Consider the following 24,876-nt stretch of genomic DNA (forward strand, 5'->3'; position numbering starts at 1 on the left):
GTCATCCACAGACACACTGCAAACACATATTCAAAAAGCTTAGAATACTTACTATACCATCATTATACATATACAAATATGTATTGTATGTCAGGACCCACATTGCAGATTTTCAGACAAATGCTGACTTTCATAACTACAATACCCATAATAGTGCAGCACTCCATACTCTGTGAACAAAAAGAACGAATACACAAAGGCATGTGAGTCATATCGGTACAAAACTGTGCAACACACTGCCAGTCAACACCAGGCAGTTAGAAGATGATAACAAATTTAAAACAGAATTTAAAAAAATTCTAGTAGAACAATGTTTTTATTCTGTAAATGACTATGTAGGTCAATAAATTTTTTCTGATGATATTTATAAAGGCAAAATGGAAAATACTCTAGCTGTACGTAATCATTCATTACATTTACATACTTAAAGGATAGCTGTTGTGTGATGTAGTATATACTTAAGCAGTGTTGTGTATATAAGGACTTGCTGTTTAGGGAGGACAAAACTAAAGTCTTATGAAAAACAGACTATGCGTTTGAAATAACAAGCAAGGATGTATATAGGCTGTATTAATTTCATTGTATTATTATTATTAACTTCATGGTATTATTTTGTTTTGTACTTTTTTACGTATAAATTGTTTGTGTCCCATTTCTTTGAAATGGCGTACATGTACCCTTGACAACATCCATACAATATTTATTGTCAACGGATGGATAAATAAAATAAATAAATAAATAATAATAAATAAATAAGTACTTTTCTGCTACACTCTGATGTGGAGGAAGACTTTTGGAACAATGAAACTTCTAACAAAGTACTACTCCACCACATAACAGAAAATGAATTACTTTAGTAAATAAACTTTGTCAACCAGATGACTTCTAGCAAATGTGCTAACAATATGACTACATGTTATCATTTGAAGGTGCAACATTAGAAGCAGTGACTCGAGTACTAACTTATTTTTGCAACAACAATATTATGAAATGGATAGATTGCTACCCACCGCATATAGAGGTGGTGTTGAGATGCAGACAGGCACAATGAAAAAGGCAACTAAACATTTCAGCTTTCGGGGAAAAAGGTCCTGCTTCAGAAATAGAAAACACACGCACACACACAAAAGCACAAGTCATAAACACACATGGCCATTGTCTCTGACTGCTGTGCCCTGACTGTGACTGTGTGTTTAACATGAGCAGTAATCTAGGATGGGTGGTGGGTGTAGGGAGGAAGCATGGTGGCAAAGGGGAGGGGGGAGGATAGCAAGGTATGGGTGGGGAAAAATCTTGTGCTGTTTGTGGGAGCATGGAGGAATATGGTGTGGACAGGATAGTGCTGCTAGGTGTAGAGTTGGGTGGCTGTGCTGGGAGGGTGAAGGGAAGGAGAGAGGCAGAAAATAGAGAGGGGAGGAGTAGAGTAGATGAGGGGGAAAAGACTGTAGGTGCACTGGCAGAATAAAAGGTACATATAATGCTGAAGTGGGAGCATGGAAGGGGAGAGGTAGGTGAAGGATATGGACAAGGTTGAGGCCAGGATGGAGGATAGGTTGTATGGAGAATTTTGATCTGCACAGTTCAGAAAAGCTGGTGTTGGTAGGAAGGATCCAAAGGGCACAGGCTGTGAAGCAGTTATCAAAGTGAAACACGTTGTATTGGGTAGCACATTCAGCAACTGTGTGGTCCAGCTGTCTCTTGGGCCACAGTTTGACGCTGGCCATTCATGATGACAGACAGCTCGTTATCATCGTGCCCTCATAGGAAGCAGCATGTTGGTTGCCGCTAAGTTTGAAGATTACATGGCTGCTTTCACAGTTAACGCTGTCTTTGATGGGATAGGGTATGCCTATGACAGGACTGGAAGATGTATGGGAGAAATCTTTAATCTAGGCCTATTGCAGGGATATGAAATAGAGAGCCCAGTCAACAAAGAAAATTAGTTGAAAAAATTCTTGTATTTGCAAATTTTTATATTGTTGAAGGGAAGCATCATAAAAAACATACTAAAGATGCTGACTGGTGGGGTGTGAACATGGGCTGGGGGGGGGGGGGGGGGAGGAGATCAGGGAGAGCATTTAAAGGTTATTTTTTTAGGTTTTTGTTGATTAACTCATAAAACCATAGTTTCTAGCAAAACTTTTCCTGTACAGAATTGAAGTACATGAAATTTTCTGCAAAAAGGGTCCTATTCATTTTTTTTATCTAGGACTAATATTTTCTGCATTGCAGGCTATGGAAACGTCACAGTTTTTTAAAAATAAGCTTTTAATAGCAAAAAGTATTGTTTATTGTTAAATGACATACATAAAAAACAAATATTAAATGTGTATACCATATATAAGTGCAGAACGGGGGGTAAATTGTGTAACAGGGTGGAATGGAAGGCCAGGTGTTGGTTGGAAGCTTGAGGGTAGGAAAGTCACCGGTTTCTGGTAATGTACTCCCCTCCTTCGTAGGTCTGCAGACTGTAGAGTGAACAGACAGTTCTCCATTCTCTCTACTGAACTACATAAACAAAGCAACTACATGGTGTTTCACAAAGTATTACCGACTATGAAACACTGGTGATGCAGTTTGCAGACATGCATGAGTGTGTTCATTTTTCGCAAAGGGTGTTAACACTTTATGGAATACAGATGTGAATTGCTATACTAATGCAAGAAACACATGTGGGTAGATTGTATGTAAGGCTTTGCACACTGTTCTACACTGCTGCGGGAAAATTGATTCTTCATTACTATCCTGTACAACAGCCGTAGCACCCTTCTGGTAATACAACTTCCCCTGCCACAAGTGTTCCTCACCTTTCAGTTTACAGACACACTATACCTCCCCCACATTTCCTGTCCAGTGCTCTCTTCTGATTTTGTGAATCATCTTCATTAAGTTCTTGTTTATTTAGTGGAGCTATTTTCAGTTTGTTAAGTGAGTTTGTATTATCAGTTGTTAAGCGAGCTATTACGTGAAACAGCACCACAGCTGGAGCTGTCAACTGTGTACCGCAATGAAGAGCCTGTTCCAAGTGTAACATGCTAGCAATAGGCATTCACAATGCTGATTTAGTAGTCTCCACTATCAGTGTCTGGAATGCATTTCACAGAGTGAGGGGTGTGAAATGCATCACTCCAGTCTCAGCTCTCCCAGTATATGAAGAGACCCAGAGGCCCCAGTTAGCTCCCTCTATACCGTAACAGAAGTGGCTCACCTGGCTGTTATGGAACTTCAGATATTTCAACATAAGTCAAGCAATGCATTACAGCAAATTACTGTTGTAGGTTTCAACATTATTACTCCTATCCCATCAGGTGTATTGACACCAACCCTGCAAGGTTTGCTGCTGATGTGAAAAGTGGCTCCACTCAGTGCAGCTTACTCTAAGTGCCAGGAATTCTTGGATGTATATGCAGTCTACCAGTAATAAAGGGTGAGAGAAAAGCAGTTACTTTATGGTCATACCTTAAAATACCACTAGGTGACTGCAACATGATTACATGGCTTTAAAATAGGCTGTCAACAACAGACAGCAACAAGGTATCACATTTACCAATCCAATCCCTTCCCCATCAACAGTACGTAGCTCACTGACATCATCACACTTATAAGTTAAGAACTTCTTAGCTTTTGTGTATAGGAAAGTATTGCACATAAAACTCGTGTAACAAATGCACATAGTACTCACCCAGTAAACTGAAAATAACAGCACTGTGTAAACATAGGCTCAGTGAAATTTTTTGTCTAGTTCATAAGAGAACTGGAGAGGAAATGCTGGGGAGATGTAGTCTATCTGTAAACTGAAAACCAGCAGCGTGTGTGGAGGAGGAAGTCGTCCCTCTTGGGAGAACACTACAACTACAGTATAGGATGACTAAGAATCAATTTCCCGTCTAGCAGCTCAGAACAGTGATTTATGTAGAATCTATCCATATCAATTTCCTTTGTTACTAATATTAACAATTTATATATGTATTCAGTATTGTGTTAACACACTTTGTAGAAAATAAACAACCCATGGGAGCGTCAGTGCACTGTGTCGCCAGTGATTCACAAGGCTAACTGTGGCAGTGGCAGTATAACTTTGTGAAACACCCTGTAGTTAATTTTTTGTTGTAGTGGTGTAGAGAGATTGGGAATCACTTGTCCACTCTTCAGTTTGCAGACCTATGAAGGAGGGAAACATGACCACAATCCGAGGACCTACCTTCCCTCACTGCTCTAACCCCCAGCACCATTTCCACCCTGTTACAGCCCCAGAAAACAATATATCCCTTAATATGGTTCTCATGCACTTAGATATGGTACACACATTTAATATTTGTTCTTAGGGACTGATGACCTCAAATGTTAAGTCCCATAGTGCTTAGAGCCATTTGTTCTTAATTCCTTTTATTTAACAATAAACATTCATTTTATACCAATTAAAACACTTTTTTTTATAATCTGTGATTTTTTTTTTCCCATCCCCTGTAGTGCAAGAACTATTAGTCCAAGACAAAAAATGAATAGGACCTTTTTGATAGGAAATTTAATGTAGTTTAGTTTTATACTGGGAAATATCTTCAATAGCAGCCACAATTTTAGAATTAATCAAGAAAAACAAAAAAGTTACTTTTACCACCACCACCACCCGATGCCCACATTCCACTGGTCAAGATTTTTAGTATGTTTGTTTTTCATTACACTTCCCCCCACCCACCTCTACCACTGTACAAAAATTTGCGACTACTTGAATTTTTTTCCTCCTGTCAACCTTGTTTGGTCTTCCCTGACTGGGCTAAAGAATTTTGGTGAAGGGGTGGACAGGGATGACAAAGGATATTGCATAGGTTCGGCGGGCAGAGGAGGGCTACTGTAGATGGGGTGGGGAGGATGTTCCCTATTTTAGGGCATGATGATGCGTAGTTGAAAGCCTGGCAGAGAATGTTATTCAGTTGCTTTGGACCTGGGCGGTAAGGGGTCAGAGAAGTGTACTCCATGGTCCAGCAATAGCCACCTGCATGCCAAAATCCTCAGCTAACCTATTCATGGATCATCTAGAGGAATCCTTCCTACCCACCCAGGATCCTAAACCTCTCATCTGATTCCGATTCATTGATAACATCTTTGTGACCTGAACCGAGTATGAGGAAGCCCTATCAACTTTCCTCCAGAACCTCAACACGCTGTCCTCCATTTGCTTCATCTGGTCCTTATCAGTCCAGCAAGTTACCTTCAGCTATATCAATTCCTCTGTCCACATCAAACCTATCAACCACCAACAATACCTGCACTTCCACAGCTACCACCCATCCTATACCAAGAAGTCCCATCCAGACAGCCTATCCATGCATGGTTGTCACATCTGTAGTAATGAACAATGCCTCTCCAAATATGCCAGGAGCATCACTGAGGTCCTCACATACTGAAATTACTTTTCCAACCTTGTTCAGGAGCCGGCCGCTGGTGGCCAAGCGGTTCTAGGCACTTCAGTCTGGAACCGCGCGACTGCTATGTTCGCAGGTTCGAATCCTGCCTCAGGCATGGATGTGTGTGATGTCCTTAGGTTAGTTAGGTTTGAGTAGTTCTAAGTTCTAGGGGACTAATGACCTGAGATGTTAAGTCCCATAGTGCTCAGAGCCATTTCTTTTTTAACCTTGTTCAGGAACAGATCTCCCATGCCTTGTCTCTCCAGTCACCAACCACCTCCCATGTACCCACTGTTCGGCTACAAAGGAGCACTTCGGCTACAAAAGAGCACGCCTCTCGCAACTCCGTACCATGCAGGACTGGTAAAGCCGAATCACATTCTCTGCCAGAGTTTGAACTACCTCTCATCACACCTGGAAATGAGAAATATCTTACCCACTACCCCCCCCCCCCTCCCACCACTCCCACAGTGGTTCTCTGCTGCCCACAGAACCTACACAATATCCTCGTCCACCCCCTTTCTGTCCTGCTCCCCACCCCTCGCCTCATGTCCCTCTGACAGACCAAAATGCAGGTCCTGTCTCATGCATCCTCCCACAACCACCTACTCCAGTTGTGTCACAGGTGTCTCCTATCCCATCCAATCAAATGCAGGGCTTACTGTGAAAGCAGCCACATGATCTACAAAACAAGATTCAACTATTGTGCTGCTTTTTATGAGGGCATGACAATTAACAAGCTAGCTGACTGCACAAAAGGCCAGCACCAAACTGTGGTCAAGAGATAGCTGGACCATCCAGTTGCTGATCGTGCTACCCAACACAATGTGCTTTACGTCAGTGACTGCTTCACAGCCTGTGCCATTTGAATCCTTCTTACCAACGCCAGCTGTTCTGAATTGCACACTTCAGGACTATCCCTACAACATATCCTTCATTCCCATAAGACTCTGGCCTCAACCTTGGCTAACCCCTATTCTCCACCTACCTATCCCCTTCCATGCTCCGACTCTAGCACTGCACAGGCCTTTGGCCTTTGATTCTGTCAATGCACCTACGGTTTTTGCTCTTCTCTGTTTCTCTCCTCTCTTCTCTGTTTCTCTCCTCTCTTCTCCCATCCCCTTCTCTATTTCTTTCCCATCCCCTCCCCTTCTCTGTTTCTCTCCTCGCCTCTCCCCTTCTCCCTTTTTGGCTGTATATATATGAAATATATTTGTGTATCTGGTTGTACATTAGCTTCATATATAGTGTTCTGCAATATTACTTGACATTAGCAGTTGCATTTCAGACTTCATTTAGCTGTGTTAGTTGTATTGACATGCAGTTTTTACGTATGTACATATGAACTGTAACATTTAAACTGGCAACCTCAATCGTCGTAAATGGATATTTTGGAGCAGCTGGGTCAGTTTCAGGACCTGCAGTATGATACATAATTTGTCTGCAATTATACTTACATTGTATGCATCCATTCTGCAGTGAAATGCTGTTGTACAAGTGGCTGAAAGTAGTTGAATGCCAAAGTCGTGTTGTTCAATTACCTGTATCCATTAATTTGATAACAACCTCTGTCATTTTTACTTATCACTAATTTGGAACCTACTATTGTTTCACAGTACTCAGCTAATCTGAATAAGATATTTGTGAATATCAACAAAAATGTACCAGTGAAGTTTCGGCTGAATCCTCACATCACAGATCTGTACGTACGCGCTCTCCCAGTGTATGTAAGCTCCAATGACCAGCAGCATGTAGTGGTGCGATGCTTAACTCATGTGGCATCTGACACTCAGGAAGGAAAAGGTAACATGACTAGTAGTCTTCTCATGCATAAACTAGTGTAGCTGATAAGTTGATTGTATTTCTGGCTCACAAAGGATGACAAATTTAGAAAATTGTATCTAGTATTTAAGATTTATTCACCGAACCTAAATATGTGAAGAAAAATTAATAAAAGGATCAAATATTCTACAAATAATTATGCACCGTAACCTACCTTGAAAAGATTGGTTTTCACTTGTTTCTAGTAACAATTGGTGTCTTTCTTACAGGATTGAGCTGGTTTATTCTCTTTTTATACACAGCTTAAGTTCGTCACTGGCTTTGAACAATATATTATGAGCTGTGCGACAGCAGCTATACATGTGTGGGTGTCTACTAATAAACTGCGCATTAAAATTTTAATATAAAGCGGTTGTAAAAGCTGTGTTAACAGTTTGTGTACATATACCTTGTTAGATAAGAAAATGGTTACATATCTTGCAATTCAAGACAGGTACCAAAGTGTTCGTTAGTCATGGTCCTCACCCATCTAGCCCCTTCACTGTTCCCATTCCAGCACTACACAGCCCTCTATTCCACCAACCAATGCACCCAGTCTTTTACTTCTCCCCTTTTCCGCTTAACCCCCCCCCCCCCCCCCCCCCACGCCCCCCTTCCCATCCGGACGGCACCTAGCTGCCCCACCCTCTCTCTACCTCAGCCCTGCATGCTCCCCAACAACACTTCACTGCCCACCACCCCTACCCTGCTATCCTTCCCCCTCCCTGCCACAGCCACCCCCTTATCCCCTCCCCCCTTCCAGTTGCCTCTCCCATCATGCTGCTGCTCATAGTGTGACTTCAGCTGCCAGAGGCTGTGTGTGTGTGTGTGTGTATGTGTGTGTGTGTGTGTGTGTGTGTGTGTGTGTGTGTGTGTCGTCTATTTTTGATGAAGGCCTTGTTGGCTAACTACTCATTAAAATATGATCCAAACTTGTTTCACATTTGGATGTAATTGTCAGTAGCCTTCACTTCATGTAACAGATATGAGTTGAGAGCAGTACTAGATGTCATTACCCACCATATAATCACTTTTAGAAATTTTGTTTGCTTCTCTTCTTTACTTTACAACCCTGTTCAAACCAATGGTGGGAATTTTGTTAATTTATAAAACCATTAATGTGGAGAACAGCTTTATCGAACCACGGAGCGTTTTCAAACTATTGTTGTCAGATCTTGTGTCAGCACATTATCATGTTCCCAAATACCATTCTGGAGTCACACTCTCCAAGTGTACGTTCCTGTGCATAATAAGTGTTTTGACCATTAAACATTTTAATCGTACAGAGAGCTCGGATCTAGGTGGTGGTGTGGTTAAGACAGATCTACCCCGTGTTCAGAAGGAGAGGGATTTAAATCACCATCCAGTCATCTAAAAGTATGAGACATCATCAGTGGGAAGTTAAACTATAATCTTTATCTTTTTAATGTTTAGAGACCTGCTTTGCCTGTTGCCTTGCATATCAGTTGTGAACCAATTCCATATTTCCAGAATGAGATTTTCACTCTGCAGCGGAGTGTGCGCTGATATGAAACTTCCTGGCAGATTAAAACTGTGTGCCCAACCGAGACTCGAACTCGGGACCTTTGCCTTTCGCGGGCAAGTGCTCTACCAACTGAGCTACCGAAGCACGGCTCACGCCCAGTACTCACAGCTTTACTTCTGCCAGTACACAGTTTTAATCTGCCAGGAAGTTTCATATCAGCGCACACTCCGCTGCAGAGTGAAAATCTCATTCTGGAAACATCCCCCAGGCTGTGGCTAAGCCATGTCTCCGCAATATCCTTTCTTTCAGGAGTGCTAGTTCTGCAAGGTTCGCAGGAGAGCTTCTGTAAAGTTTGGAAGGTGGGAGACGAGGTACTGGCAGAAGTAAAGCTGTGAGTACCGGGCGTGAGTCGTGCTTCGGTAGCTCAGTTGGTAGAGCACTTGCCCGCGAAAGGCAAAGGTCCCGAGTTCGAGTCTCGGTCGGGCACACAGTTTTAATCTGCCAGGAAGTTTCAATTCCATATTTCCATCGGACTGAAGACCCAATGGATGGGCACATACATGTGAGCCCTACACTGAAACCATATTGGATACTTGGTGTTCCAGTTGCTGATGCTTTCATGATTCATTTCATTTCTTCCCTTCACTACACACTACCATTTCTGCACAGCAACACTGAATTACAGGCTTCATAGCGTACTACAATTTGTGCTCCCTCCAGAGCTGTCAAGTATCTAGCCATCTTACTTCTGCAGAGAAATTAGAAAATCCTGCATCAACTAAAATTGGTTTAGATTGCAGTAATAATAAATGAACTATGAACTGTTGTGGTGGTTGTTTTTTTCTTTTCTCTTCTTCTTGGCATTCACTTAACAACTGAGGGCAGTGGTGTTTTGTAGAGTTGTCTGTGGTAACACTGTGGAAATCAATGTGGGATGTATGACGAACGTATTCAATGGGACAGAGTGACGAAATTTGGCATTAATGGACTAAGGCAGCAGATGACAAACATGAGTGAGTGACTTTGCTAACAGCACATCACAACATCACCCTGCAATACCTTCCTGGGCTTTTGGCTGTATCAGTCGGGCTGTAGATGACAGATGAGTCCCAATTCCAGTTGGCAAGAGCTGATTCTATGGTTTGAGTGTGGCATAGACCCCATGAAGCCATGGACCCAAGTTGTCAACAAAACACTGTGCAAGCTGGTGGTGACTTCATAATATTGTGAATGGAATGGAATGGTCTGGGTCCTCTGGTCCAACTGAACCGATCATTGACTGGAAATGGTTGTGTTCCGCTACTTGGAGACTACTTGCAGTAATCCATGGATTCATGTTCCCAAACAACAATGCAATTTTTTGTGGGTGACAGTATACAATGTCACTGATTTGAAGAACATTCTGGACAGTTTGAGTGATTGATTTGGCCAACCGGATTGCCCGACATGAATCCCATCAAATATTTATGGCACTTAATTGAGAGGGCAGTACGTGCACAAAATCCTGCACTGACAACGCTTTCACAATTATGGATGGGTATAGAGGCAACATGGCTCAATATTTCTGCAGGGGCTTCCATGGACTTGCTGAGTGAATGCCATGTCAAGTTGCTGCACTATGTCAGGCAAAGGAGGTCTGACACAGTACTAAGAGGTATCCCATAACTTTTGTCACCTCAGTGTATGTGCAAGTATGACAGTATTTACTGAACTTGAGCAACAGTGAGTATATGTTCCCGTAGCTAAAGCTTAATTGCCCTCTCCAATGGAAATGTAACATGAGTGGGACACAAATGACAACCAAAAGAATGATGAGCATATGCTTACTGTGCTCATGAATGATGTAATTATGATAGACACAAGCCAACTATTTGCCAGGTATTGAAAATTATTCTGAATAAATTTCTCAACTAGAAAAACAAAACATTCTGTCATAAAAGGATACCAGTGACAATGAGTCTAACAAATTGAATTTAGGAAGTTTTACATGTGATTGTAAAAGAAATAGAGTTACAGTTAGAACAAAAATGATGTATAACTGTTACTGTAACTTCAGAATATTGCCATCAAAATTTCTAATTTTATTTACATAGCATACTCAAAATGCGTAATATGGCATAAGACATGACAAACACTCATGCTGAAACACTCACCTTGTTGACAAAAAACTGTAGGGCAATTTTTTCTCCATGCTTAAACTGTGTATGAGAAATTGTGCTGTTGTCTAAATGCCATGTGACTCCAAAAATACACAACCTAAGAAAATTTTTCCCCATTCATCTATCACAATAAATCAACACAACAGAAATATGATTTAGGATACTTTGCTACTCACCAGACCTCTCTCTCTCTCTCTCTCTCTCTCTCTCTCTCTCTCTCTCTCTCTCTCTCTCTCTGTGTGTGTGTGTGTGTGTGTGTGTGTGTGTGTGTGTGTGTGTGGAGAGCTGCCACTCTGCCTCCATAATTCATATTGTAGTTCTTCCATTGTGGGTTTTCCAGTGTTCAAAAACACAACAAAACTTACTAACAACTACTGCATAATCGTACTTGAAGTTGGCTTTCCAGTTGCGTCTGCACACTATGCAAAAAAAATTACCTGGAAACTGAATAAATTACAAATAGACAAAAGGAACTATCCCAAATCCAACTAACAAAATAATTCCACACCTTCCAATAGAAAATACTCATGTCAACTACAACCTCCTCACACAGTGTGCATGCCTACACCGTAAATAAATATGGTATTCATATATCCATGACTGTGCACCTGTGCATGTCACAATAAATGAAAAGAAAACAAAACAAACTTAAACTACAAGCTACACACACACACGAGCACACACATTAGAAAAAAGGCTACATACCAAAAAATTATACATAAAGTAAGTTTCTTCTGAAATGCATGAGCAAGCAATTAATCTTGCAACTACAGCTAAAACTAACCTAACCTAGGACATCCTTCAGACAGCATAATTACAAACATAACAAAACATGTGCACACGAGATGTCTTACTTCTACATAAATAACTGTAATTCACATCACACGATTTTTTTTTCACCCAGATGAACACCACATTTCTGACTTCATGTTAACAGTTGGATATCATCCCTGTTTTTTTTCGCTCAGCTGCCTCCTTCTCTATGTGGTGCTTTATTTACAGCATCCTCTCTTTTGGCTGTTGACATAGTAGTATTGGGCAGACACTCAGTAATTTCTGTCAATAGAAATGCATGCTTATCTCAGATCATCACCTCATCAGGGGAGAAACCAGTGGCTTTACTCCTAATGCTGTTGTAATGTCTTTGAATAAGTGCCCTTACTCAACCCACTTTATGTGCAATGAACTGTCATCATTCCTGCCTAGCTGCTTGTATGTCTTGGCTGGATGGCAAACACAGTTGAATGTGTTTTATGCAGTAATGTGGCATACAATCTTTCCACGTGTTTTTAAATGAACTGTGTAAGAATGTGCAACAAATAGTTCTATAAATTCAGTTAAAATCAATAATTTTGTACTTTGCTTCAGGTAATTTTTGAAGCATGTTACAAATCTTAATGGCAGTGTAGCAAAAAGTTACATGGCTAGTACTTGGCTTCCGATTAATAAATCAACAATATCTTCACAGCAGTTAAAAAGATATTCTCAATGAACCTGAACCAGACTAGTGGTTGGGAGTTCTGGGAGGCTAGGGAGGTTTCCTTTAGATGGGCCATAAACAGGTTGGCATAAGAGGGTGCCTTGTGGGTGCCCATGGTTGTGCCACTCCAAGAATCAGCTACAAAGGACGACTCCCCCTTGTCATCCAGTATCGCCCCGGACTGGAACAGCTTTGCCAGGCCTTTGATGATAGTAACCATTTCCTTCACTGACTCTCCTTTATCTCCTGAGTACCTACCCATTATTGTTGATGGTACCTCCCTGTACACCCGTATCCCTCATGCCCATGGCCTTGCTGCTATTGAATACTTCCTCTCCAAACATCCTTCAGAATCCAAACACACCACCTTATTCCTTATACACCTTACCAACTATATCCTGACCCACAATTACTTTTCCTTTGAAGGGAAAGCTTACAAACAAGTCTGCAGAATAGCCCTGCGCACCCACATGGTACCCTCCTATGCCAACATGTTTAGGGGCTATTTAGAGGAAACTTTCCTTGCCTCCCAAAACGCCCAACCTCTAGAATGTTTGACACTCTTTGATGATATCTTCATGATCTGGATGTAGAACTAAAACAACCTATGGACATTTCTTCATAAATGCAGCACCTTTTCTCCCATCTGCTTCACATGGTCCTCCTCTATCCAACGTGTCACTTTCCTGGAAGTTGACCTCCACCTCGCTGATGGCTCCATCCATACCTCTGTCCACATTAGGCCCACTAACCGCCAACAGTAAGTGCATTTAAATAGCTCCCACCTCTTCCACACCAAAAAATCCCTCGCATACAGAGTAGCCACCTGTAGAGTATGTATCTGCAGTGATGAAAATTCTCTTGCCCAGTATGCTGAAGGCTGCCCAAAGCCCTTCACAGACAGGCAGTACCCCCCAAATCTATCCCACAAACAGATTTCCTGTGCCACTCCTCACACACCCTCAATCCTCCCACAACCCCCAAGGAGCACCCCCTCGTCACCCAGCATCACCTTAAACAGGAACAACTTAAGCATATCTTTTGCCGAGGCTTTGATTATCTCTCATCCTACCTTGAAATGAGGGACATACCACCCAATATACTTCCCACCCCTACGCCACTTCCACTCTGAACCCTGAGGCAGATCAAGATCCAAGACTGTACAATCCACCCATTCAGAACCTTCTATTCCAGTTTATTGTACCCCATCAGAGGCTGGGGCCACCTGTAAAGCAGCTGTGCCATATAACAACATAAGCGAGTGTGTTTATATTCTACAAGAACTTTTGTAATACAATTACATAAAGATAAGTCAGTAACAAGTTTTGAACTCAAGTATGAATACCCAATGTATTACACCATTTACTTTCAAAATAAAAAAATCAGATATGGTTTTGAAAATAAGTTTGTGATGGTTTCCAGCTGGGAGACAATTTTAAAATAAATATAATATCTTTTTCAAATGTAATCAGGTTTACACTTCATTATAATATTAGATACTGACTAATAAAGTAATGGCCATAAGTTCATGAAATTGTAGTGTTCAAAATATGGGAGTGTATTGAGTAGTAAAATAAAGGTGTCTTGGTCTGGTACACTATGACTTTGACCTGTTATCTGACAATACCATCTATCTAGTTTATCACCTCTGTAAGATATTTGTCCAGTTTGGAAAGTACAGTTTCGCTTGTTGCCCTCTGTATCAGTTATAGCTGTATAAGTTTCAAACACACAGCCACAATACCAAATATATATTTCATTCCACGTCTAGAGGCTTGAAGGACCCTAAAAATATCCACAGCCAGTAACACTACTTTACAAGGAATAATACCGTGCATCTCTCATGGGCGGGATACCATACGGTGTTCCACCCTGTCATATTTCTCATATGCAGCCAGCTGTCTGTGCACTCTTCTTAACAAATATGTACATATTCATTGAGTATGTGTATGCACTTCTTGGTGAGCATTACTCAGATGAATATAATCCTAGAACTTCCACCTGGTCATCCCGAAAGACTCCAGTGCTCTGTTTGCTTAATCTGCCTCTTAAAATAATCCCATTAAGAATTTTGTAAAAAAAGGCAACTTCTCACACCTCTTGCTATACTTTTTAGGAATTTAATCTTTACAAGTTTCAACATAGGCTCTCCATTCTGCAATTAGTACATATCACACATATTTCCTTTTCTTCATGTACTCCCTTTATATAAAGTAGATGTAACTTTTCAGGAGCTTTCTTCTGATATTTGTCTACTTCCTCCATCGGTGGTCTAGTTAAAACATCCTTGACACTATTCTTACTCCCCTATACTGGATTGTGTAGTCAAATTGCTGCAGAAATACCACACACAGCATTAGGCACCTGTTCAGCACCTTACATTACTGTAGGTGGCTGAGAGCTTTTCAGTCAGAGTGTGCCAATACCTTTCCTGCCTTAAGATAATTTTTTGAAAGCAAAACACAATTGCCATCAGCTCCTCAGAGATACCACAACCACAGTCATGTTTAATATTATTATGTTAGCAAATGCTGTACTTCACTGCTCTCTTCGCTCATCTCCAATCTTCTTGTGGAATAGTTTTGCTACTTCATCATTAATTAGCTCAGAGCCCTTATGCAAACTTACCACTTTAAAACCCTAGAACAGATGGGTGGAGACGGGTCTGACTGACGTGTTTCATTTATGTTCCAGAATAAGTAAAATATAAATTTTCAGCAGCAGTGTCAAAAATACTTCTTTTAATGCTTATTAGTATTTAAATTTTCCATACTGTTCTTAAAAAGGATTGTATTCCTCCAAAAATCTGAAAACCAAAATAAGCAGTAATTTAAAAACATTCTTGAATGTTTAAAAAATTGAGAGTTCACATCCTTAATGTTATGACTTCAGGATTGTCACACACAATATTGCACATTTAGTACATAGTACAATCTAATAAAAAATGATTTTCATTCGTTGCGATATACATGTTACTGATTTGATTTGTATGTCCTTCACAATCTTCACATAACATTATAGAATGAATGGGACAGTCACAGCCACCTTCCACATCTTTTACAAAAATATTTTGTTTGATTGACTTTACATTCATAACAGTCAACTCATTTGCCTTCTGGAAAAGCTTACTTCTCAGTAGTAATCCCAGACAACCATGCTGCCCTGTGCCACATGTGGTTTTATCAGTTCCTAACCTAGTTGTTTGAGAAGCAGTCTTCTTGAAATATCCAATCCTGTGTTTGCTTTGTATACTAAAAGTGCTTTTATATCAGCAATGTTCATAATGACATGAAACATTCACAATTGCTGCCGTCTTGTTTGTCTTCCAACATTATATTATGAATACATCTCATCAACTTCATCCTGTCCACTTGTTGATTTATAGGGCGTAATAATCCGTAGCTTCTTCAAATTATCTGTTCCTTCATCATTTTTATTGTTGGTATACATTGATGATAGCAAAAGTACACATTTATTTTTCTTTAGCACATATTACACCAATGCAAAATTGTTGCTAAATCCAAATATAGATAGATGTATTTCTCTTTTCTGGTGAGGCAAGAATTCCAAAGGAATTTCTCTTTTATTTTTGTACAGTGTTCAAACAAGTGTAACGTTACAATCTGTGAAAAGTTTTCTAGCAAGAGTGCAGCTTGTGAACCAATCGTAAAGGGTAATATTCCTTCCTGTACCCTTCACTGGCTCTTCGAGTCTGAGCACGTTATCATCAGCTGTGTTAGTCACTTGGAAGATACCTGCAGGTTGTAGTCCCATGTGTACTTCCAAATTCTGTACATAGTATATTTTTGCATCATCCGTGATAAATATTTTGATCCATACTTTCCAGGTTTTGAAGGATGTACACTGATCAACCAGAACATGATGACCATCTCCTTAATAGCTGGTATGTCCATCTTTGGCACAGATAACAGCAGTGACATGTCATGGCATGGAAGTAGTGAGCTCTTGGTAGGTTGCTGCAAGGAGTTGGCACTGCATCTGCACACACAAGGTACCTAATCCCCATAAATTTCGCAAAGGGGGGCAATAAGCTGTGACACCACGTTCAGTCACATCCCAGATGTGTCCGATCGGGTTCAGACCTGGTGAGTTGGGGGGGCCAGCACATCAACTGGAACTCGCCACTGTGTCCCTCAAACCACTCCATCACACTCCTGGCCTAGTGACATGGCGTATTATCTTGTTGAAAAATGCCACTGCTATCGGTAAACATGATAGTCATGAAGGGGTGTACGTGGTCTGCAACCAGTGTACAGTACTCCTTGCTATCATGGTGCCTTGCATGAGCTCCACTGGACCTGTGGTTGCTCCATGACTGTTCCCCAGAGCATAATGGAGCCAGCTTGTCTACATCCCACAATATAAGTGTCAATGAGCTGTTCCCTGGAAGACTACATATTTGCACCCTCCTGTCAGCATAATAAAGGAGGTATTGGGCTTCATCAAATCATGCAACACTCTGCCACTGCGCCAATGTTCAGTGCTGAAGGTCATGTGCTAATTTCAGTCGTAATTGTCAATATCATTGGTGTTAATGTTGCCACATGCATAGGTTGTTGGCTGCAGAGGCTCATTGTTTGGGGTGTTTGGTGCAGTTTCTGTTCAACACACTTGTGCTCTGCCCAGCATTGAAGTTTGTTGTTAGTCCCACCACAGTTCACTGCCTGTCCCGTTTTACATTCTACCCAACCTATGATGTTTAACATCTGTAATGGGGGATGACCATCCAACCCCATGACATCTGGACGTGGTTTCACATCTGCCTAGGTCTGGGAGACCCAGCCTGTCCATTCATGGGTTAACTTCAGTTTTTAGATTTTGGATTACTCATTGGAATAATCAGACCAATAACAAGCCCCATATGTAAGGTCCCCTGGCTCTTTCAACTAATAAAATAGTTTCAAAAGTTGTGATCAAGAGAGTTGGCTAAATATGTTATCTAGTAAAAAATCTGACTCCAGAACATGGCTAAAAGGTGGCTGCAATCCTTTTGGGCAACTTGAATGTAGAATCATTGAATTTTTACTGAATATCTTCACAATACTTGAAAGCTATGAAACATTGCAGCATTTACAAATAAAATTAGTAAAATCACTTAGTTCATCTTCTCTTCAGGTATTAGGCAGGAATTGCCTGTTACAGTACCCATCTCTGTTGGGGTCTTCCTCTGTCTCTTCTCCCATGGCACTTATAATTTCTTGCCTTTAAGGGAAGTCTCTCACTCTCCATTCTTTGTAGGTGTTTGTTGCACTTTCTTCTGTAATCTAGAATTTTATGATTGAGGCTAAAGATTTGCAGTTCGTCTCTAATATCTTGATTTCTTAGCCTGTCTTCTCTTGTGTAACCTTTAACATCTCTAAGGAATTTCATTTCTTGTGCCTTAATCCGGCTTTCTTGCTTCTTGGTAATCACCAAGCTCTCACTTCCATAGAGCAGTTTGGGAACTGCTACAGTTTTGTAAAATTTAATTTGAGAGTCTTTCCTGGTTTTGTTTTTTAGGTTCAATAGTTAACTTAAATAAATGAAACTGACAACCATTAATGATTGAAAATTGCACAAAATTAATTTTATTAAGAAGAATTGAAATCATATGCAAATGATGACCACACAGTAGAAGAGGTAAAACAACACTGGTTTTGACGTGAACAGTGCATCAGCAAAGTTCATAAATGCGTGCACTGAAGCTAGCGGTATGTCCATCTAGACACAGCAAACTCCCACATGAAGTTATCATACAGGGGTGCTGAACTCAAAGTCCACAAGAGCCTTAATTTTAAGAAAATGAGGAACTAATATTCAGTATCTGGTATTATGATTATTGAATTGCAGCAATAAAACTGCCTGATATCTACTTAGTTTCTCATTAACACTAATAGTTTGTGAGAAAATAGTTTGATGGTCTTTAGATCACTGTAGCACATTGTAACACTCTGCAAAAATTCGTATTTCAGCTCAGTTCAGAGTCTTAATGTCCATCGAAAGTTAAAAGTTCTCACAGCCACAAACAGCCATCACTCGCAAATGATGAAATACAACAAGTTCAATGCATTGAGCACGGTTCAAAGGTTTTTCACACTTTATACAGCGAACACATTGCCAGAATCTATCTTTTGCAGCGTTGAGGCTAAGCTGCTATTAATAATGCCATGTGACTACCGAGCTGAAACTGAGTACGTGTGGCACTGGTGCATCTTGCTCATATAGTGTCGCTGATGTTACCATCATGTTCATTACAACTAAAATCACTTTCATGACCATCTTTCAAATTTTGTATAACTTTAAAACACAACCCTCTTTCTTGCTCCCCTTCCCTGCCTTCAAACAATATTCTAAGTCTATTGGTTCTTTCGTTATTAATAAAATACATATTGTTCACTATTTACAACTTTAGAAAATGTGTTTATAAATTACGTAGTCCTTTTATTCTGAATCTCTTCTGGTGGACTTTCACATGTTGCCTTCAGAATTTACAGTATACTCATTGTATTCACATGGCAAAAGCCTTTTTAATGACAGTTTAAACAATTTTAATATTACCATCATAAACACTGAAAATTGTTGTATCACTAAGACAGGAAGCAGGTAATGGATGTGCCTACACTGTTATGTTACACCACAGAGTAAAAAAGGGCATGAAATTATAATTTTTCTTAAGTTCACACTAGCACAGTCACGGGCGACACCAGGCAGGCTATGCAGCAGCAAGAAACAATCATCACTGTAAGTTAATTGTGTACATACATGAGCGCACATATATTGACACCAACGGCCAGGCACAAGTTGCACAGTCAGAGAGAGAGAGAGAGATGCAACAAGCACTACTTCAGGCGTAACGACAGCTTTTGTTGACTTGACAATGCAGTTAAGAGTCTTAACAAATTGTTAAGCAGACACAGCAGAACTGGAATCATTGACCACTACTAAGGAAGCGGGCCACATTCGGTCCAACAGGGCCTCTTGTCATTACATCTTGCCTGTCTCCATAAATACCACAGTTCTCCAGCTCTGAATTGAGATGGTCATTAGGATCGATGATGTTCATACCGAAACACTCGATTCAGTGATTACTGTGGTATAGTGACAACCATGTATTAAATGTTCCAACACTTCTAGTGCACATGCTGCTTGCTATTCCTGAGTCGTCAGCATCCAAGTAACCATGACCTGCCTCTCATGGGACTTCACACTGGTCACCGCCTACCACATCACAATGGAGAGACCGAGGATCTTCCAACAGCAGTACATCTCACCATGCTTGTCACACTGTCATCTTCATATACATCACTGCTGGGAGAGGGACATCTGGTGCCTCTGTTTCTGATGATTGGTGCAGGCACTTCAGAGTGCAAGAACTTACCTTTACAGTGGGGTCAGGATCAGTGGACTACCAACTTCCGACAGTGCGGTGTATCCAGATGGGTTGTCAAGGTCATAGTCATCTTCTGGGATGGGATCGAGGGTACTCTAACACAGCGTGGAGCACTTACTCATGTTATGCATTTGCCTTTAAACTCCCAGATAGCAGTCCACAGTAATTTGGGCGAATTGCTGGTGTAGTAGCCTTGGTGGCCAGCCAGCCAAGCCAGCAACAGGAGTCAGTGGAATTCGACCGTGACACTGGCACAAGGCATCAGCTGAGGCTGACAAGAAGGCACAGAACTGTAACTCTAAATGAATAAATGTTAATTTGCTAAACATGTTTTATTAGCACCAAAAGATGCTCAATAGGTCCACAACACCATCCTGACAACATAGAGATGTCTCCACTCAGCACCCCTACAGTACTGACTTCATAATATGTGTTATTCTGGAGATTTACTTATTCTAGTTTAATTTGTTTAAATGCAAAATTGTTTATCACATTTAGCATTAAAACTATTTAGTATACTGAAGCATGGCACTGAGGGGTTTTATTGTAAACATGTATGTTTCATTTGCTACAGTTTGTAGCAAATCAGATTGTCACACAATTAATTTGTTAAGGAAATTGTCGTGGATGATGGTTATTAACACTGTTATAACTTGTGTAATTTTTGGTGTATGAAGACATTCTAGGCAGCAACTAAAATGCTCAGTTTGGTAGATTTGATACTAAATAACATTACTAGATCATGTGACTTTAAATATACAGCAAAAAATGTTTACAGACTCAAATGGACCCTATTTTGAAAGGGATTAAACTAAGTGAACATTTGTACTAAGTACACAAATTTTTGTAGCATCAGTCTCATTTTGTTTGTGGCAGACCTTGCACTCAACATTTTTTGACAATTTAAGAAACTGTCTTTAGGTAGTTGCTCACCCATTTCCACCAAGTTTCATGGTTTTTACTAAACATGTTATAGTGTACACAATTAAATGCCAAAAACAGCTGTCTGCCAATATACTGTGAAGAATAGTTCCATAGTAATATGACCAATCTCATTTGCTTTGTGTACAGTTAGCAGACACCACATGAGGCAGATTAAAAATAAAAGAGAATTAAAAACAATGCAATGAAATGGGCTATCACACAGAGTGGAAGTGACAAAATTAAGAGGTAGTTTACTAGAATGGGACACAAATAATATAGAGGAAGCTGCCTGGCTTAAGGTACTGAGGATGGTAGGGAGTCTCTTTCATTTATATTTTAATTTCATTTTTTCAACTTTTATCATACCAACTTCAATTTTTGATCATCGCACTTTGTGTGTCTTTCTTAGTTAAGTTCTAAAAATTTTCACCTTTCCTCTGTCACTTGTAAGACGTAACTGTTTCCATATCCTTTCACGTCTGTAATTCCAGTCAGAGAATCAAGTAATTTTGTTGTTCAGCAAACTTGACGCTGTATTTTTATTTCTGTTGTATATTATTCACAATTGACTAAATGCATTGTTGTGGCCCTTTATACATAGCTTGTTGGCTTTAACTTTGTGAATACTTGAACTTTAGGTTTTTTTTTCCAAAGCTTTAACTTTTATTTGAACTTGATTGGTCATATTTATTACTTGAAGTTGACAGGTAATTTTTTTCTTATTCATCACTTTTGTAGCTGTTATTTGCAAAGAATGTTATTTTTAGTTTGTGTGTGCACTGTGTATTGAACCGGGAACCTAGAAACGACAGAGAGGCATCATCCTGCTGCAGCCCTCAGTGCTTCACAACCCCACAACAGGACACAGCAGTCCATCCACCCCACCACTGCCCCACACTGAAGGGTTATTGTGCGGTTTGGCACCCAGTGGACTCCCATCTCCCTCTCCCTGCCACCGCCCCCACCCCCCTCCACCGGGAACGTCTCATACCAGACGAGTGTAACCCAAAATGTTTGCGTGGTGGAGTAATTATGGTGTACGTGTACGTGGAGACAGTGTTTGCGCAGCAATCGCCGACATAGTGTAACTGAGGCGGAATAAGGGGAACCAGCCTGCATTCGCCGAAACAGATGGAAAACTGCCTTAAAAACCATCCACAGGCTGGCCGGCACACTGGACCTCGACACTAATCCGCTGGGCGGATTCATGCTGGGGACCGGCACGCCTCCCCTCTTGGTAAGCAGCACGTCTAGCCCGGTGGGCTATTTTGAGTTTAGTTCAATCTTTGTTGATAATATTCATTTGTGTTTTGCAGATGTGGAATTGGTACAACATGTCCTACGCTGTACTTCAACAAATTCTGCTCTATACTGCTCAGATGTGAACAGTGGCCGGTTAAGTGTTGTTGTTCCAGTAGAAAGTCTTCAATCTGGAATGGATTATTTCACTGTTTCCTATCAATTTACTTGTCTCAACAGTTGTCAGAATGGCATTGGCAGGCGACCAATGGGAATAATCTTTACTCTGGAGAATGACATGTGAGTAGCTGTTTATTATTAGAGATGTAATTGGTGAATGTTTTTTACCTGTGTTACATATATTTTTTCTAGTTTCCTTTCTGTAAATTATAATTTAATGAACTATATCTTTAGAACAGAAGTTCATTCTGTGTGTGTGTGTGTGTGTGTGTGAGAGAGAGAGAGAGAGAGAGAGAGAGAGAGAGAGAGAGAGAGAGAGAGAGAGAGAGTACACATGCGTGCATTTTCCAAATAAGAGTGCTGTGAGGGGGAAAAAAAAGTTAAGTTAATTCAAGAGCAGGAAGCCAGAGAGACAGTAGGGGAAGGAGCACACAGACTGTAAGCATGAAGGTTGCTGTCATCATGTCAGGATCAGGACATAGTATGTCCGGTATACAACCTTTTTACTGATTGGGGATGCATCCTTGCTCCATATCAGGCTTCTGACACTCTTCCAAAATGCTTCTGCTTTTCTCCCCCACTCATTTATTTCTCTGTTGTTGTTTTTTTCCATCTTCCTGTAGCAGGCTCTCCACTCTCCTCAATCGTTCCCTAACAATTCTTCCTCTCTCCTGTGGTCTTGTTGTGATAATCACTCTTACTTTACTAAATTTCATTGCATATTCTTGTACTGTTCATTCCCATACGTCCAACTGCTCTTGTACTTCATCCTCCTTATTCCCCCAAATCATCAGATCATCTACAAACACCATAGCTTTCATCTTTCCTTCACCAGTTACTTGTGCTACTGTACTTATTATAACATCCTTCACTGCAATGAATAGTAATGGTGAAAGTGCACTTCCCTTTCTCAAGCCATTCCAAGCTGATCTCTCTCCTTCCACTTTCACACAGCTCACACTTCCGTGGTACATTTCCCTTATCCTCCAAATAATCTGTTTTGCTACTCCTCTGTTCTCCAGGGCTTTCTGCACTTTGCTTCTGCATACACTATCATCCGCTTTTTCAATGTCCAAGAAGGTCATGAGTGGACCTATTCCATATTCATAATGCTGTTTCTGCAGTTGTCTTACAGCAAAAATTATATCCACCGTGGACCTTCCTGTCCTGAAGCCATGTTTGTCTTCTCTCATCCTTCCTTCTAATTTTGCCTGAATTCATGCTTCCAAAATTTTTTCAAATGTCTTTGCACAATGACTCATCAGTGTTATCCCCCGATAGTTCTTGCATTCTTTTCTGTTTCCCTTCTGAAAGATCGGGACAATTATTCCCCTCTTCCAATCTTCTGGGATCATCTTCTGTCTCCACACAATTTTTTATTAGTCGATATAGCCATTGTATCCCCATCTCTCCCACCGCTCTCACCATCTCTACACTTAGCTCATCCAGACCTGGTGACTTCCCTCCCTTCATCTTGCTCAGTGCCTATTCCACCTTTCCCCGTGTAAGGTCTTTTTCTATTTGCTGTCCCTCCTCTTTTTTCTTCTCAGCTTGTTCCTCCTCATCCAGGTCTCCATTCAGGTTCAGGAGTTCTTCAAAATACTCCTTCCACATATTCTTGGGTTCCTCCTTGTTCTCTACATCTTGGCCACTTTTGTTCACCATTCGGGCATAATCTATCGTATCGTATTTCCTCTTTTAATCACCTCATATAACACCTTTTTTGAACCTTTACTATCCTCCTCCATCATTCAGGTCCACTGTTCCATCCACTTTTTTCTCTCCTCTGCCACCACTCTTTTTGCTTCTTTCTTTCTTTCTTTCTTTCTTTCTTTCTTGCTTGCTTGATACTCTTCTCTTGTCTTATCTAGTTAGCCTCTGAGCCACATTTAATAAATAAACAAACAAAAACAACTTTCCAGAATTTAGTTTGTCCAGATGCTTTTAGAAGGTTTCCTTTAGGAGATGAAAGAACAACACGAAAAAAGGAACAAGGGATGAGCAGTACTCTAGCATTTAATGGAACTTTTGGTGAAGGATCAAGACAAAGGGAGGTAATCAAGAAAAGAAACAAATTTCATTTGGTGGAAACTGACAAAGTTAAAATCTCTTTCTTTTGATTCTGTGAGCGAAGAATATCTGAAAAATAGAAATAGGATGATCAGTTATGAAATGTTTGGCAGTTTTAAATTTACAAGGAGACAGAATAGTTGGGCAGTAGTTCCAGAGATAGATTCTAAATATTACCCCCAAACCCTTTTCTATTACATTTTCATCAGTCTTCTGACAGGTTTGTTGTGGCTGACCACAAATTCTGTCCTTTTCCAGCCTCTTCATCTCAGAATAGTACTATTCAATTATTTATTGAATATATTTCAATCTCTTGTGTTCCCCTACAGTTTATAACATCTGTAGCGTCTTCAAGTACCATGGAAGCCATTCCTTTATATCTTTATACATGTTCTATCATTATTGCATTATATCTTTACACGCGTTTTATCATCCTGTTTCCTCTTGTCATTGTTTTCCACACTTTTGTGTCCTTGTCAGTCTTGCAGAGAGCCTTCTGTTTTCCCATTGTATCCATCCACTAATTTTCAACATCCTCCTATAGCACCACATCTGAAACACTTTGATCTCCTTCATGCCAATACTTAAAAATAAAGTACAAAAAATTATCATATACTTCTGCCCTCATAAGCATATACCTTTTCCTGTTCCTTATACTGTTTCATATTGAGGAATGTTTCAAAATTCTGGAAGCTTCAGACTGGATTGTACTATGAAATTTG

General features: G+C 40.4%; 1 protein-coding gene across 1 annotated transcript in view; it reads left to right on the forward strand.

The window, feature by feature from the left end:
* The window catches only part of LOC126418922 (cellular tumor antigen p53-like), an 84,931-nt gene that overhangs the window by 21,043 nt on the left and 39,012 nt on the right, over positions 1 to 24,876 (forward strand). Inside the window, exons 4-5 of the mRNA XM_050085944.1 lie at positions 7,022 to 7,208; positions 21,982 to 22,204. Coding sequence (XP_049941901.1) covers positions 7,022 to 7,208; positions 21,982 to 22,204 — 410 coding nt within the window. The remainder of the gene's footprint in view (positions 1 to 7,021; positions 7,209 to 21,981; positions 22,205 to 24,876) is intronic.

The sequence above is a fragment of the Schistocerca serialis genome, chromosome 9, assembly GCF_023864345.2.
Source record: "Schistocerca serialis cubense isolate TAMUIC-IGC-003099 chromosome 9, iqSchSeri2.2, whole genome shotgun sequence".
NCBI classification, from domain to species: Eukaryota; Metazoa; Arthropoda; class Insecta; order Orthoptera; family Acrididae; genus Schistocerca; species Schistocerca serialis.